Here is an 18613-nt window from a genome sequence, read left to right on the forward strand (position 1 = left end):
ACACAGTGGACTCTCCCAAATCTCATTAACAAACATTCGAATCGGTGGTTGTAGATTAAAAATGGATCAAGACTCTGCAGCAGCTGCTCGGCCTCTTTCCTCCTCTCTGGATTTCAGTCAGATTTTTGGACTTTTGAGGTAAATTAGAGGTCCGATCCCAGAAGGGGGAGTTTTAAAGAGAATTATTAAACCAGAAGAAGGAAGTGTTATTTTGTACTAAATCGCACCGTCTTTAAACATGGTGATTATGCTTTTATTTGTACTCTTTACACACTTTTTACCAGCGGGCAGTTTTATTTTCTGCATGTAATCACTGTGAAAAGCTCTTTAGTCAGCCTAAATATTTTGTCTCTAAAACATTGATATTTAAGGGGTTTTTCTGTGGTTATCTTCTTTAGGGATTCATTTTCCAATTACTCGATTGATTTTTTTCTCTCTATATACTGTTTGAAAAATGGAAAAATGCTTATTGTTTCCCGGCATCCATCATATTAAATAAACACAAAGGTGTGGAAGAACACGACCTTGGCTGTTACAGCAGCAGAGTAATGATATGGTATCACTGTTGTATGAACACGTATTTCATAAAGCTGCAATGATTGGATGTACCCCTGCTTTTGGCCACGGTTTCAAAATTTATTTGCAGCATTTTCAAAGGCCCGATGTGATTTAATAATGTTGTTAGCACAGGGAACGCAGTCTGCCTCAACAAATCTTCCTATCTATTTACTGTTCCACTCCAAGTCGTTATTGATTATTTCGTGTATTGATGAGGTTGTTTGTTGGTGTTTTTTTAGTTGTCAGAGTGCGTCAGAGCAGATAAAGCGTCCGCTGGCTTCTTTGGAAATAAACATTAAGAGGCAGCTATGCTCGTTCAGTTTCTGACAGCAGCTGAGGAGAGAACACGAGCGCTGCTGTCCGACAAACACGGACCAAGAGCAGATTTGTTATTTTCTGTTTCTGAGCTTGTGCAGCGGCTTTAACGGGATTCGCACAAACCTTCAGGGAAATTTTCGGCTCCCCTCCCCAAAAGAAAGAAAGAAGCAAAAGAAAAAGTCGCAGATGTGAAGCTGTGTGTTAACATCCGACCTCAATCCTCTAATTTAACCTCCAGAGATTAGGCCGAGCCACTAATCCAGACTGAAGCAGAGGGAGAGAAGAGAGAGAGAGGCAGAGTCCCGATTTTTGATGTATTAGTCATGTATTTTTGTCTTTTTTTATTCGAATATATTGTTGTCAGCAGTGAGACCTCTCATTCCAACCAATAAAGCAGATGGAAGTGAAATGAAAATAAAGACGAGATGAAATGGAAGATGGGGAGCTGAGGTCGGCCAGAGGATTAGAGCGAGAGAGAAACAGCTGTTATAATCGGGCACACACACACACACACACACACACACACACACACACACACACACACACACACACACACACACCAGGCTGCAGTTGAAGGCCTCACTGAACCCTCCTTAAATACTTGAACCAAGATCTGTGCTGCGAGCTGAACTCTCATTTGAAATATGGATGAGCAATAAAACTCAATCACTGATTGTATCATCCTGTTTAATCTGCTACTTCATTAGATTTGGAAAAATATTTTGGACCAAATGCAGGCTTATTGTGAGCTGCTGTTACACGTTATTGCTATTACGGTTTCCAAAGGTACTGCTTGCATTTACATCCCAGTGACATTTCCCCCTATTGGCCGTAGTAATTGATGATAATGTGAGTAATGTGTCGATATTGTAGAGCTGTTTGAGGGCAGATAGAAGTGTCCACAAAATGCTGTGCGTGACAGCAGCTAGCTTCTCTTCTTTCTTTTACTGCTATCAAGTGACATAAATGAGGAAGTTATTTATTTCTGTAATGTGATCATTGTTGTGGTTTTTCAATTAATTTAAGGAAGTTTATTTAGGGAAGTTAAGTTGTGGGAAACAATGCAAAGAAGATAAACAGGAGACAGAATGCGTGGATGATCATGAGCTGAAGTTAAATCATGAAAATTAAAAACATCTGGGAGGAGTTTCCAGTGCTCTACAAACAGCAGACAAGTGGACGGTGTTGGGGAAAGTTGGATCAGGCTTGCTAGGATCGCCGATGGCTTACAAGAGTGTGACACTTGTGTGGAGAAACTCCTTTTGATTTGATTTTGTCTAAAAAAGTTGGTGTTTGTGGTCCTTAAAACGCCACTAAACCACTAATTATGTTTTTTTTTTTGTAACATCTAATTACTTGAACAAAGAAAAAAGGAATCGTTTCACAGAACAAAAGTTCAAATAATCCAAACTGGTGGCCATGAGTAAAACACTGAGGACTCCTCGCATCCTGCTGACTGGTAACAAAATGCAACCAGGAAGAGGAAGGAAGAAGAAGAGGAGGAAGCAAGAGCAAAGCGAAAGGATGAAGAATGTGGATGAGATAAAAGCAGAGAGGTGATGAGAGAGGGAGATAAAGAGAGGGAAAGAGGGGGAAGGAGAGAGGAGACGAGTGTTTCCTATCCAAACAGACACTTCAGATGATATGGAGAGAAAATGCCGAGTAAAAGAACGACAACATCTCCCTCCCTCTTTCTGTTTCTCTTATCTCCTCTCCACAGTCTGAGCAGAGGAAGGAGAGGTGATTCAAGGTGAAGTACGAGGTGGTCATACTAAATAAAAAGAGAGGAGACAGAGGGACGACAAGAGAGAAGGAAAGAAAGAGAATGAAAGTTTGGTCGAGGCAGAAATGGAGAGTAAGAAGAAAACGGCGAGGAGATGGGAAAGGAAAGACAGGATGAAAGACCGGGAAGAGAAAGAGGATGGAAGGAAGGAAATAAATGAAAAGAAATATAGAACGCAAGATAATAAGGAAGGAAAAAAGGGCATGGAAAAGTGAAAGAAGAGAAGAAGAGAGGCGCCGAGAAATGAGAGAAGGTGGATGAGGGCGAAGGAGGTGGAAGGAATAAGAGAAAGGAAAGACAATGAGAGAGTATAAGCAGGAGAAAAACGAGAGGAAGGAAGGATGAACGAGAAGTATTTTGCCAACAAGGATGGAAGCCCCTTTGCTCTATAAAACCTCTCTGAGCTCAGTCGACCACTGCGTCATTTTCTGCCTCAGTGCTGAAGCAGTTAACCAACACACACACACACACACACACACACACACACACACACACACACACACACACACACACACACACACACAGAGCAAGCCACCCTCTGCCCTCGTCACGCTCTGCCCTGCAGGGTCCAGGGATTTTATGACTGGCAGAGGCGTGTGTGTATCTGTATCTGAGTGTGTGTGTGTGTGTGTGTAGGTGTGTGTGTAGGGAGGAGGAGACATAAAGTAGCAGCACAGAGCTAAAAACAGTCTTTAAACCTGAAGCCTGCAAAGCGTAAAAGTGTGTACGGAGGCAGAGGATGAGGATGATTGAGATGAAGATTACAAAGTGGACTGAATGTGATGAAGAGCAGAAATGAGGATCAAAGGAAAACTTCTCGCTACCAACACACTCGGTCAGAATCAAAGCCAGGCTGACTTAAGATCCTGTCTTGCTGTAAAACATGCGATGTAGGCGAGAAACAACAAGAACAGCACTCGGCTAGTGAAGGCTACATATTAGCTTTAGCTAAAGCTCGTTTTTGTTGCTATAATACCTGAAGACAAGATTTTTTTTTCATCACACAAAACCCTCAAAAACCTCCACGCAGGCTTTGAGGGTTTTACAGTGAACCTATCCTGCTCATTTCCAGGTCTATTTTTATTCTAGGACTTTACTCGAGTAACTCTGCAGACTAACAGATTTATATCATACTGGTTCATCGGCTCATCCTTAAAAGTCCACCTTCTCTCCTGATTGGCTGACTAGGGGTAACCATTTCTGTTTTTATAAGTGAGCAGTTTCAGGCCTGTGCACCATACGTTTGTCAGTGCGAGCTCTGTCTGTGCAGTTACTAGAGCTACAATTGGAGAACGTCATTATGTGAAATGTTCAGCACATTTAATCTAGATAACTAACAATGCAACATAATCTTCAGTCCATGCTAGTGCAATATTTTTAAACTAATACTTTAACCCAAATCAGATTACCCTCCACATGGTGACTGTTAGGAAGTTTATTTGGGCAAATAAAACTTGAAAGCTAAATTGAATTCAAGTCACGTGTTCTGAAACCACCTTGTTTAGCACGAGACTAAAATGCAACCTTCTTGGCTAGCACAGGCGTTAAACGTGGGTGTAGTCGATGGATTGTGTTTTGGAGAGACTATTTCAGATACCAACGTTTCAGAAAAAACAAAGTTTTATTTTCTTGTTGTTTTTCAACACTGGGAAATCTGTACTGCTTTCCTACTTTCAAAAACGCCGTACCTGCAGCTCTTCACTGTGACGCGCAGCCATCAGTGTAAACAGTGAATGTGTTTCTGCTGTTTGTGCTCGGATCAGAGCCAGGAGATGAACCACAAGCGGACAGACAGCGACGGAGGATGCAGCTCAGCTCACCTATTCTGCTGCTTCTCCTTCTTGTTTGTCAGGTCAAACAATGAGGCTGCTATTTGACAGATGGGGAGAGAGAGCTGCAGGAAGTAAACACCAAACAGGAAGTTGAACACAAATGAAGGCAACAGGGCAGACCATAGCCTCCGTGTAATGATCAATTACTGTTGTAGGATGGCATTATAATCAAATAACAAGAGGAAGCAAAGGGCTGCTGGCGATTATGTGTTATTTCCTGATTGATGAAGTCATGTTTGTCTCTCTCCCTCGCTCACTCCGGTAGCTGTCACTTCCCTCATCGTCACCTGTCAGTCAGGATGCAGACGGAGGCGGTTGCCGCGGTGACTGCCTGTGACTGTACACTTGGCAGAAGGTCCTTTAACACATCGAGCTGCACTCCCTCTCTAACACAACTCTCCAGAGACTCGCTGCTGACAGTCCTGATTGTCACTTAGCATCTGCTGCCAATTACTGCACTATGTTCCTGAAAATACTGATCCTGATACTATTACGGCTACTGTGACTACTGATACTGATACTACTGTTACTCTTACTTTGGCAAGTACGCAGTAGTGATGCTACTGCTACCGTGACTCCTAATCCCGATGCTCTTTTGGTCTTGGATGCGAGAAATCACGTGTCAAAATATTTATTCCTCTTTTAGATTGCCTGTCATGCCAATAATCTCGTCAATTGCATTTTTTAAATTAAAGCCAGCGTGCGTTTAGTTTTTCACAGAGGTGAACCCCATTCCAATTAAGACAGAAAAAATAGTGGAAGAAGTCATGTTCTCCGCAGAGCTTTTCCATCGTTTGTGCTTTGACTGGAGTTCTTTTAATGAATCTCTGCTCTGTCTTCTTCTTCTTCTTTTGTGGTGGCTTATTGGCAACAACTGGAGAATGAAGTTCCGCTATTCGCATGACAGTAGTGGATGGAAAACTGCATTCATTTGCATTTTCTTTTTGGCAATTTGGATTTCATTTCTGCTTGGAAAGCTGACTTTTATCAAAGTGCCCCTCACCAAAGAAAAGAATGACAAAACCCCTTGTTATTTATGACAAATGTCCAGTTGTGGCAGCCGAAATCTGCTCAAAATGAAGCAGGCTTCAGCTTTGTTGTGTCAGTGTGGAGTCCACATCAAGATCAAGGTCAGCAACACGTGAACCAAACCAATCCCATCCCATCTTTTTGCATTTCTGTTATCCTGCTCTGCTTCTATCAACACAACACAGTCACACTGCAGGCAGCATCCGAGCTGCTGCCGCCACTGCTGATGATAACAATAAGCAGCTATGTTGTGTGTGTGTGTGTGTGTGTGTGTGTGCGTACTTTCCTGCAGATAGAGTTCAGCAGCCCGGTGTGCAGAGCAGCTGTACAGCATCTGACCTCTGACCCCACTTACAGGTGTGTATGTGCATGCATGTGTATTATGCGGTGCACATCTGCAGCCCTCTTCTCTCCTGAGTCATACCACCTGCTACCAGCCCAGTCACACACACTCACAAACATAACGCTAACATACATGCTGATATGTGGAGTGAGCGTGTGTCTGTGTGAGGTTTGAGTGTGTCTGCGTGTGTGTTCGTGTGTGTTTTGCACTCGGCTTCATCATCTCCTCCACCTCCTCATTTTTTCCTCTTTACAGGGCCCACACTCCCCCTCCTCTCGTCATGCTTGCATCTACTGTCGCCTGTTTTGTTCCTGTGTGCGTGTGTGTGTGTGTGTGTGTGTAAACCCTGAGGCAGGTTTCCATTCCACTTCACTTGTGTTGTTGGAGCAGGTGGCAAGACATCACACACACACACACACACACACACATATATATATATATATATAGAGAGAAATCTATATAAATGCACTGAACACACAATAACACAATAACAAAATTATGTTTCTTGTGTTTTTGATTTCTGGCGCCACATAAAAGTAAAACACAGACACACACACTGATCTTTGTATTGAGTCGTCTCAGTGGCTCGAACACAATCACAGCCCTGAGGGGGCGACCGAGATAGACAGAGATTGAGAGAGAGGCTGAATAAGAGTTCCTTCATGGCTCTCTCGGCTCTCTATGGATTGTTTAAAATAAACTGGCACTTCTCAAAAGGCTAAGATGATTTTATGTTTTCTGAAGATGATTTCACTCCTGTCCTGTTCTTCTTCTTCCCTGAGAGCAAGCAGGAACGTTCTGGTGGCGTCCACTGAAGCACTGAACTGTGATTGAAGTGATTGAAAAATGTTGCTGCTTGTTGTTGTAGTCCCCATTTTGTCACTGCTGCTTTTTAAATTGGCCAAACGGCTCCTGTGAATGGCTCCTGAGCCGTCCTTTGGCTCTCAAAATAAGCTTTTGGCAGGAAACCACGAGAGGTTTTTTTTTTACACCATCACTCTATTTTAATCATTTACTTAACTGTTTTAAAATGTTTAATTCCTCTCCTTTCCGTATACACTAAGACAGAAGAAAATGGTCTACTTTAATTTTATTGGTTTCATCTTAAATTTGAGCCCCAACTTGCTTTGGTCCCAGTTTTATGTATTTTTTTACATGGTATGTGGATGCAAAAACAGCGGCTCTGTGAAACTTTGGCTGCTGATATGGGAAGTGTATGCTGAAATAATGATGGTCAGCAGGTGTTTTGTTCATCACCTTTACCTTTTTGTTTTCATATGTTAGCATGCTAACATTTTCTAATCTCCCAAAGGCTTACTTACAGGTGTGCTAGCTGCTTGTAGACAGACATTTCCACCATGTCAGCAGACGTATCATTTATCATAAGGAGAACACGAATCTACAAAGTAACTCTCATTACATTGTTTATCTAAAACCACCGAGTTAGCAAGCTAACTAGCCACCACGATAGGTTAGCTCAAACCACATGAGTGGTGCTGATGATACAGAGCTTTTCCCTTTTCCCTTCATGTTTGGAAGTTCTATTGTATATTTGTACTGTATATTATATGAGGTACATCAGGACAAACTGAAGTTGCTGTTTTGCATCATGACATCTTTGGTAGCTTGCGTAATGTTTTCAAAGCTAATGTGGGTTGCTGCTAATAATTCACAGCACTTTGAGGTACACTCTATCTCTGTGTTTATCTTTGAGCTGTAAATTTGCAATTTTGTACATTTATATAATACAACCTCATACAATATAAACTATTTTAATATTGTATATACTGTATATATTACCACTGTGATAGTCTTGCAACTACTCGCACTTTAAATTCTGACTACACCCACACACAAGCTACACAAGCACTTGTTTTACTGTTTTACTATATTCTACGCTCAGAGTTAAGTTTATTCTTATTTTAGATAGTTGCTTATTTAGTTGTTTGAAGGGAAGCTGGAAGTAAGAATTTCATTGCTTTGTGTAACCACTTGTGTTTTGCAGTGTATAAGACAATAAACTTGAATCTCGCATTTTTAAGTCATTATAAATTTCATAGTGTAATTATTAGTGTGTAAGTTTTAAAAGACTCAGACTGCTGGCTTGTTGTTCTTAGAGCTTTCAGCTCTCAGGCTGATTTTCTGTGGGACCAGCTTTCAGTCTGGGTTTATTAGACAGATGCTTTTTCTACTTTTAAGATTTGAGCTAAATGTAGTCATACTTACAGGTATCCAAATCCTGTGGCAAAAATAACTGGACAAATATTTTGAATTTTAAACAAGATGAACGGTTCTCTTCCTCTTAAACTGGAGGAGGTGACTCTCCAGCAGAACCTCAGACTCATTTAATGTGTCCTATAAACACCTGAGCGAAACGTTCAGATGCTAATCTCCTGCCATCCGAACAGAGTGTGAACTGTTTAAATCAGTTATTTCAAGGAGAGCTGGTACTGGGTGTCTTCATGAATCCAATAATTTGATGTAATTTGAGGAGTGAGGTGTTTTCTACCTGTCAGACATGCCTCGATGTGTGTGTGTGCGTACACACACACACAAGCTGAGAGGATTACTTTGTGCTGACAGACACCCACGCCTTAGGAATGTGTGTGTTGTATGTCTGTGTTTGTGTGTCAGTGTTACAAAGGCCCTTTGTGATGAAACTCCCCAACCATTCTGGACCCGCAACTTCGCCACTATAAACACTGCGAGTAGCTGTTCGAATCAGTGAATACACACAACCTTCAAAACATTATACTCACAACAATGAACAGCCAGTAACAAATAATTAGTACGAGCGCTACTGCTAAAAGGAATAATATAGAAAGGTGACAAATTCAAGGAAATACCCGAACCTTCCCATGCAGTAACGACATATTTATTTTGGTTTCTTTGGTTTTAGTTACTCTAGTAATACTAATACTAAAAAGTACCAAAAGACCTGTGGTGGAATTTTAGGTTCTTGATGTCGTTGATGTTATTTCTGTAGCTAAATTGTTGTAAAATTGTTGTAAACTCTTTCCCCCATGAGCAACGTTTGGGGATAACCTTTGTTCCTGTCATATTTCAGACTGGATTCCAGAATAAAATGACTGAATGTGCATCAGAAGTTAATGTGGGTGATCTCTACACAGTCTATTCTAATGGTGCCCAAACCATGTCTTTACTGATAAAGACTACAGGGTACAGGGTAGCTCATCAAATGTAATCTTTATAGGGGAAAGACTCATAAATGCTCACAACAACTGCTGATTTTACATGAGCTGGGTCCTGATATCTTCTTAATGTATCAGCATTATGTATGGATGAGTGAAGATTCTGAGTTTATTTTAAAAGAAATCTTCTGGAGAAGCTATTCAACCACAAAAGACTAGTGCAACTTTAAAATCCTGAAAAGGAGCTGTGATTATTTTTACATGAGTGTTTTGGCAAAGGAAAGTGTGCAGCTGAAGTAACGTGCGAGTACAGTGGCAGTATCTGTAACCTTGCCTTCCACTCAGCTGAACCTGACTGATGACAGGCACTCTGTCCCAGCCTGATGATATTTTAGCCGCTGCCATGAAATTACAGTAATTTTCTGGGGGAGAAAAAGCTGCTAGCTGCCCGCCTAATGACTGCCATTACAGTTTCTTTTCCTGACAGTGAGCCAGACCGCAGAGAAACAGGAAGTCTTCTGTCAGTCAAACTACAGAAACACACGCTATTGATTAAAAACACCTGTTCTGAATTGCCTATGGTTTAATGAAGTGAGCGAGCTGATTATTGAGTGTAAACATTAACAGGTCCAGTGGGATGGAAACCAGATTTTGGTTCATCGTGTGGTTTCGGGTGTGTCATTTTCATGGATTTCATCTGTTAAGCTGACAAGCTGAAACACTGAATGAATGGGTCTGATGGTCTGATTGCTATTGTGGGTGAAAGAGATTAATATTTTTCTTTTCACCCCAATAACTCAAGGAGAAAATTTCATTTCATTTCCAGCATTTCCAGGGCTTTTTAACTTGGTGGCTGATGTAAGTTTATCTCTGATATGATAAAAAAAAAAAAAAAGTAAAAATATATTTTTTTCCCTTCTCTACCTTTGCCCACCCTGTGGAGGTATGAATACCAAATATGTTTTCAAAATTAGAAGAAAATATGAGACAAAAATCTGAAACAACAGTATTATTTTCATGCCATGTTCCTAATGACTACAGCGGGCCCACAGAAAAGCATCGGCCTCCTGGATGCCTGCTAGCTGAGTTGTTTTCAGGCATGACGACATGCTTAGAAGGAGTTCCTTATAGAAATGTGTTTCTTGGAAGACCTAGAGCTCCAACCAAGAAGAGCTGGTTGTCAGGGTCTGGGTATCAGTGTCAAGACTGATACCCAGATAAACCAAGATTTGGAGCCACTCCAGCAGACTGATCGTCGGTAGTACCTGATTTAAGATGCACAAACAATGCTTTAATGAGGATAGTCTAGTACTCGCTCATATTTTTCTGGACAATTACAACTTTCTGCACAACACCTACCACCACCCTGTTCCAACCGGCAATTTTGGGAAGCTCTCTCTGCGTATCTCGAAACTCCACTCAACTCTCCTGGAGAGGTTCTCCGAACAATTAGCCTGTTGTGTCTTGCCTCTCTCGCAACAAGCCAGGTTTGGACATTTGAAACCAAGAGCAACATGGTTCTCTTCCGATGTCTTGACTCCTGCGTCTTTTCTCACAAAAGCCGACCCTCCAAAAACAGCTGCAGCTTTTAATGAGTGGAATTGTTGCTTTGCCTATTTGAGACTATTAAAAAAAAAGCTGCAGAATGTTCCCACAAGCACTTCAAATGAAGCACGAAGTAGTCTTTGGATTTAAGACACACTAAATGTGCCATAGGAGCTTTCTGCACAGCCTGTAAGCCTGTAGAGCATAACGCTCAGATCATGAATCAAACTCAAACAACAGAGTGAAAGTGCAGATATGAACGAAGTGCTGGTTGTGAAAACAGTTTTTGTTCTCCTTTAAACAGCTGATAGGCGCCATGATATGACACTTGGGCTGCTGGCACAGAGATACGCAACAGCACTACAACAACAACACACACAGAGCGAGACCTGACAGCAGACATTTGCACACCTCTATGAAGATGTTTATAGTTTCTTATCCAATGTTTCAAATATGTCCTGGCTTGAATTTTTTTTTTTTTGTCCTGAATTCATTCTGGGCATATCTATTCAGCACTGTTACTATTGATTCTGGATTATAAACTTCTAATAAAATAAAAAGTAGCTTAATCATCTGGTATTTGATAAATATATGTATTCAACACAACTTTAGTATCAAACTAAAACTGGAACGCTTCAGCTGTACAGATGGTAATATGTAATCCAGAAGTCATTTAGCTCAGAGCTTATACAAACACACATCTCCTCATTCAAAGGGCAGAGCTTTCCAAAGAAGGAAGGATTGTGTTGGGTTGGATGGACGGAGAGGGAGGTTGGTCAGTACTATGAGTCAGCACACACACACACAGGCAGAGGTCGTTGTGTTGCCATAGAAACGGCTGAGCTGGTCAGCGTAAAAGCAGGAAGGATGCCGCCGGACTGTTAATGTAGAGACCAGACACAGGGAGGAGTCGGGGAGAGCTGTTAACTTTTGGCCTCTTCGCTCCTCTTTGCCAATAGCTGTTCTTGATTGATATTTGACCTTTGACCCCAGCGGGTTCAGCACCTGCTCAGAGTTGTTTTGATCTCAGTTCTTTCTGTGCTGTTTGCTGTAGGTTCAAAGTCTGAAAGAGTGTTGGGTGTGTGTTGCGTGCATGTAGGCAACACGCCACCAGGTAGGCAGCTGTAAATTTAAAGTGACTGAGAGAATAGCTGATGTGTTCCAGTCAGCTGTTATGGAGAGAAAACATATTTGGAACAAAGGGCAAAAGTAAATTTCAAGCACTGTTCAAACTGTAAAGCTCATGTAATAGACCTCCATCGGAAATGCTAACAAGAATGCTATTTTCAGCGAGTGGTTCTTAGTTGAGTGTTTGCTTATAGAAATGCTCATTTCCACCAAACACAAAAATGATTATTTGCTTGTCAACCATCTGTAAAGAATTTAAGCATGCAATGTATGTTTTCAGTTTGTTTTTGGCTTCCTTTTAGTGTCTCAGTATTACGTTTAATCTACACTTATTTCTGAGTACTACACAAATTGTCATTGTTATAGAACGTCTGATAGAGTGCTAACAGTAGCACAGTTAGCCTTTGGTTTGCATGTTAGCATGCTAACAAGTGTAGCTGAAGATAACAATGTTGTAATATGTCTTTATCACTAAATATTTACTTGGGAAAGTACTGCATTATGACCCGATGATTATACTTGGCACAATTTGACAGCTATTATTATATTGTGCTCATAGGGCAGAATCCTGATGATTCTGCCCTATGAGCCCAGAGCTGCATAAACCGGATATGTGGCTCTAAAACAGTCATCTGGATACATCATTAATGTAGTGGGAAAAAAACAAACATGATAATCCATCTATCTCTGATCTATTTAATAAAAGTAGTGGATTGACAGAATTAGCCACTTTTCTAACTAACAGTCAGTTTTATCTTATGTTATTCAGCTTTAACGGAGCAAAAACTTTAAAATGTCAAGGAAAAAGCTTGCTAATTATCCTCAGATGTAATCTGATGGGTTTCCTTCTCTTACCCTATAATTTAGTAGATAATGTATTTGAGGACTTTTTTACATCACCTTGTGCTCCCTGTAACTGTGAGGTCTGAACGTAGTTGTTAAAACATCAGTATTATGAGCATAAAACCAAATAATTGAGAAAATGGTCAGATAAAGAATTAAAAAAAATATCTAAAAAGGGAAAAGATATGTTACCATTCTGTCATCCAGCTCTAAAATCTGTGTTTTCTGCTAAACCTAATTGTTTGTCTTGACATTATTAATGAAAGGTGTTGAGAACATGCAGAAACCATACTCAGAACATCTTGGGCCAAATACATTTTCTCTCCATATATTAGAAATGAAAATGAAAATACAATACTGTACCTCTCCTTGCAGCATTCCCAATATTCCCAATTCAAGAACCCAGTGAATGCACAGAAAGCGCCACTTAAACATTTAAGAAACAAGTTTATTGAAATAAATTCTGCTTTAAAGTGTTAAAAAGAAAACAAAACACTGTACAATTATGTCCCCATAGAAAAGTACATGAGAGTACACGACTGAGCAGGTGTGCACAGACTAGATGTGGCTTTAAATTCTAGTATGATGCCTGCATGTCAACAGGCTAAATGTTAAACCAGCAGGAGCGCTAGCAAGCTGCCAACAGCAGCAGGGACTCTGCGAGACTGACCAAAGAAACAGTTTCTCTGCTTCGCGTGGTCATATATATATATATATATATATATATATATATATATATATATATATATTTATATAAAAATATATATATATATATATAAACTGATGATCGCGATCGCGATGACAGTGAAAATGCAGGTGTGTGTGAGTCTTTGGTACATCTTTTCAAACAGTCAACACAAGTCTTTAAGAAGCCAGTAGAACAATGAAATGGCCTTGTTAAGCTCACACGAGACACACTGTAATGTTGCAAAATAAACAGCAGATGAAAAAGCAGAAACAAAACAAAATGTTTCACATTCACATGTATGTACAGTCTGAACATCACTACAACACCTTAATCTGATTGTCTGGTTTTTTCAGCGCATGTGACATTTTCACTTTTCACAGCTGCAGGTCCATCAACATGAAGCCACAAAACAGCCGATGTGGCGTGAACGCTCATCACAATCATACAGTTAATGGCCCCCGTCTCACAGACCCCCTCCCAACTCCCCTTTTTGTACATTAAATAGAATAAAGCAAGGCACTCTGGGTAAAAGAAGGCAAAAGCGGGTGCCTGGAAAATTACCTGCCATTAATCTGTGCAAACAATTGCCTTTTGAGCCCCTGTGATTGGGAACACAGCTAAATTAAAAGTCGTCTTTCAGCTGACCTGACAGGAAGCGTTGTGGCTCGGAAACGGTCGTATTTAGTTGTAGTGTACCTTTTCCTTCATAGCGTAGAGGCTCTTTATAACCCCACTCCCTTAGCCTTCTTATTGCCTTTCTTCCTTTCTTTCTTCTTTGCTGCTTGGCTCCCTGACTGAGCTGAAATTACCTTAAATTGGTCTGAACTGGATGGAAACACTAAAGTGCTGCTCAGTCAGTCTACTTTCTGGCAAAAGAAAGCTAAGAAACAATAAAAATTGGTTAAAAAAAAAGAACGAAAACTAACTCAGGAATTCACAGTCACTCTTTGTCACACTTCAACAAGCTGATCCGGCCATAAAGAGCAGCTTTAAGCCTCAAGTCAGCTCTCCAGACAAAAAAGAAAAGAATAACACATTCAGACATAATGAGGATGTCAGCATGAACCTTTCAATGGGTGCTCAAAGAACTCCAAGAACATTTGCGAATAATAAAATGGGGAAAACTCATAATGTCCTTCATTTAATTCACCATAAAAAAAGGTAAAATGAAACACAAACAAATGAAAAACACAGATGCTAAGGACAGACCCATATGGGATTTCCAAGTTGAACAGGGGGCTCAATCAAACGTATGCTATCAAACTTGGGTTTACATAACATCATAAGTAATTCTTTGAAATATCACATATTTCGCTATAACAGGAACTTTTAATTAAATTCTGCAGATTAAACATTTGAATGCAAGGCTTTGAAAACATCATCCAAAAAAACCCCAAAACCCATTACCTCAAACATAAAAATCCTCCATAAATGTGTTTTAGATCAACAGAGTCCATTTTAGGAGGGAGGTTACTGTAAGGAACTGACAAATTGGTAAGCCCATATTTGGTCTAGCCCTGCAATCCTTCATTCTGTGGCTTTGTGGTGTCCATGTTGAAGTGAATACCCAAAACTGAGCAGAACAGAAGACAAATGGTGAACAGAACCAAACTTAAAATAAAAGGAATCACAACTGTGAGGAGGTGGGTGATGTGCAGGGAAATCAGTGCAGCTTTGGTGGAATAACATTGGCTTTGCCAAATAAGTCCCAGCGTGACTACCACACCCGGTTGGTCCAATAGATCTCCCTGTGGTACATTGCTGTGTTTGCGTAGTCTCCTACCTGTTTGTTGCTGTATTTGGGTGGGTTGGCCTTGTAGCTGTAATCCGAATATTGGTCGGAGCCAGTAGAGTTGTTGTCGCCCGTCCCCACGAAGGTGTTGGTGGCAGGGAGGTCCTGAACAGCCTGGTGCTTCTTGGAGGCAGACGGTGACTGTGGCTGCAGCTGGATGGATGGTAGCGGGGAGTTGGAGCGGTAGTGGCGCCCCAGATCAGGGCTCCCTGGTGGATAGTTAAGGGGCAGGTGGATTCTGGGACTGTCATTGACATTCTCATTGATTAAGTTGAATTTGAGGCCTTTTTGTAGACTGGCGTCCTCATCATCTTCTCCTGTCTTAGCTGGTTTTGGAGCCTTCCCCTTTTTGCTCTTTTTCCCTTTGCCATTTTTAGGGCCCTGCTTTGGGGCATACAGGTCCTTACTCTCCTTCTTGCCAGCCTGGTAACCACTCTTGGTATCCTTCTGTACCCAGCGTCTGATGAGGACCACGGCAACTATAACTAAAATGACAACAGCAAAACCGGCAAGACTGCCGTACAGAATATTGCTTTGCTGAGAATAGGCATAGTTAGGATCTCCGGCAATGTCCCTGTCCAAAGGGGTGTAGAGGCTGTGTCCAACCAGCGCTTCAATGAGGGAGACATTTGATTTTGTTTCATTTACAAAAACATGAACTAGTGCAATGGTGTTACGAGGAGGTTTTCCCTTATCAACAACCTTCACTACCAGCCGATGTAGCCCATTGTACTTCGGGGTTAATTCTTGTGCTGCTGTGATTTCCCCATCATTGGTAGATATTTGGAACAGATCATATGGATTTCCACCTATTATGGTATACTCTAGCTCAGCATTGAGTCCAGCATCAATGTCCTCAGCTTTTACCACCTCCACGTGTGTGTTTGGTCGGGTCCCAACCGGTAGGTGTACAAAGGACGAGTTAGACGGCCTGGTAACATATGGGGCATTATCATTTTCATCCAACACATTGATGGTCACACCCACATAGGAGGATCGAGGCGGGTTACCACCATCCACAGCCTTTAGTTGAAATGTGTAGGTGCTCTTCTTTTCACGGTCGAAGGAGATGCTTGACAGGATGGTTCCTGTGCCATTCTGGATGACAAACATGCCATTGTCCTGTTCCACAAACAGCCTGACTTGGGAATTCTCATCCTTATCTGCATCATTGACTGTCACTACACCAACAGGATTGAGTGGAGGCATGTTCTCTATGACAGAGAAGCTATAGCCATTCAGTGTAAACTTTGGGTCATTGTCATTGCAATCTAGAACATTTACCACCACCGTGGCAGTGCCGGTTTTACTAGGCACACCCTTGTCTGCTGCAGTTACACGGAATTCATAACGCTCTTTTTCTTCCCGATCCAATGAGTGATTCACACGAACTTCTCCAGTGCTGGAATTAATTTTAAAGAGCCTTTTGGCTGTTGAATCAGTGATGGTATAGAACAACTCTGCGTTTGTGCCGCTGTCTGCATCTGTCGCCACAATGTCTAGAACTTTGTCTCCTGGCTGGTTGCCTTCTGCAAAGTCTACCTCAACAGTTGAAGGAGAAAAGTTTGGTGCATTATCATTAATATCTGTAACCTGGACTTTGAGAGCGTTAGTGCTGGACAGAGCTGGGTTTCCAGAATCCACAGCGACTATTTCAATCCTGTAATCCTTAATACGCTCATAATCCAGCAGGGTTGTTGTCTGCAGGAAGTATTTTCTCTTCCGATCGTTGGCTGACTCACTTGCAGGACGAAGCTGAAATGGAACATCACCAGCAACAACACATGTCACCACAGCATTTTCCCCCTCATCACGGTCTGACACCTGGACCAGTGCCACTGGTGTACCAATAGGCATGTCCTCAGAAATGTTGGCCACACCATCATGATGTGTTACCAAGCCAATACCACGGATCTCAATGGCTGGTGCATTGTCATTTTGGTCCTTGACGTGTACGGTCACAAGGACCTTGGAACTCTTGGAATTGGGTCCACGATCTCTTGCCACCACAAAGAACTTGAGAAAGTTTTCTTCTTCTCTGTCCACAAGACCTTTGACGTAGATGATGCCTGTTGCGCGGTCAATGCGCAGAAGCCTTTGGACAGATTCTGATGCTTGATGGAGGCTGTAGTCTATCTCTCCATTGAGGCCAGTGTCTGCGTCGTTGGCTTTGACCTACAAGAGTTGGAAAAAAACAAAAGACAGACAGACAGACGGACAGAAAGAAACAAAGAAACAGATTCAATCTTTTAGCCAAACACTGTCCAAAACAACATTAAGAATCAGATCATTTGCCTGTTCAGAATTGCATTTGGTACACTGGAAAATCAAAATATCATCAAAACATTGATCTTTTGGCAGGTTTGCAGTTTTCATGACAAGCAATAAATATTCTATATTTAAGACATTCAACTTTAGACTAAAAGTCTGAAGTAATCTCAGACTAAAAGAATGATTCGCCACGCTCTTTTTCATGTGACGTCAGTGAAATACGCGTCATGATTCCATTACAGTCTCTGTTAAATTTTAATGATTATTTAGCTTCTTTGGCTAATGAAGAGTCATGACCATTACTAATGCAACAGTACAAGGCCCTTTATGTTTTCCTCAGGGGGAGGAGTTTGTATGCTGCGAAAGATAATACCCGATCAAAGCTGATTGCACAACCCTACACAACAACATCTAACGGCCGTGCAGCGGGTCATTGGCATCTAATGGGCAGACGAGTGAATGTTAATGTTCCTCTCATTATCAGAAAAGCCCCAGCTCCTCAGGGCCCATTAGGAGACTGAATAGGACAGAACAGAATGAACCACAAGCTGACTTCATAAGTCCAAACCTAAAGTGAATGGGGGCAGTTAGTCAATTAGGAGATATGAGAAGTCAGCAAAATATCACTTAGGAAATACTCGTTAACACACCTGTCCTATCTACGGATCTAAACCGTTTTAATTGCAGTCATTGAATGCCATGGCTGCCGGTCAGAAATGTAGGTTGTTTCAAATTAAGCAGTTCTTGAACAGCTGATTTAAATGTCCCAGGTGCTGCTGATCCAGTGTTTGTACAGCCTTCACCCAGGACAGAGTAATGTAATTATGTTTGGGTTTTTTTATTCTTCTTTTTTTAAGGCCATTATACCTTTAAAGCTGGGCTGGTTCTTAGCCAAGCTTGCACTCAGTAATATATTTCCCTGAAATTTAAGTCCAAAATATTATGATTTACTAAAATACAAAAAAGGAATCTGCCAATGGGATAAGATTATTAGGGCTACTTTTTAAAGAACCAATCAAACATAAGGGATTGCTTCTGGTCGTAGCTTCGTATTTATCCAAATAAGAAACACCCTTTAAAGCCCCTAAAAACACCAGCTACATTAGTAATCAAAATCTAATATAATGTAAACATGATATAAGTTCAATGAAGATACAGATTATACCATATCCAAAACCATTTAAATCAGTTTTTAGGAGGAAATCAGGGTTTAAAAGGCTACTGCTAGCAGAATCTCTGAAGACTCTTGTTTTTCACACAGACTCCAGTTCATACTGCCACATAATAAATATGTTGTTTATCGTCTGCTCAAGAAACTCACAAACTGTGAC

The 18613-nt window shown here is 41.1% G+C and overlaps 1 protein-coding gene across 4 annotated transcripts in view; it reads right to left on the bottom strand.

The window, feature by feature from the left end:
- The window catches only part of LOC146638266 (protocadherin-1-like), a 345805-nt gene that overhangs the window by 310638 nt on the left and 16554 nt on the right, over positions 1–18613 (bottom strand). For 3 of the 4 annotated variants that reach the window (XM_085360799.1, XM_085360785.1, XM_085360791.1), the window contains exon 3: positions 15003–17186. In XM_085360799.1, coding sequence (XP_085216925.1) covers positions 15003–17186 — 2184 coding nt within the window. Of the gene's footprint in view, positions 1–13312; positions 17187–18613 lie in introns of those variants that run through there. The other variant, XM_085360807.1, reaches the window with a different exon arrangement.

This window comes from Diplotaxodon limnothrissa, linkage group LG2 (genome assembly GCF_057381915.1).
Source record: "Diplotaxodon limnothrissa isolate DT_005_m linkage group LG2, D_limnothrissa_male_GT1.1, whole genome shotgun sequence".
Lineage (NCBI taxonomy): Eukaryota > Metazoa > Chordata > Actinopteri > Cichliformes > Cichlidae > Diplotaxodon > Diplotaxodon limnothrissa.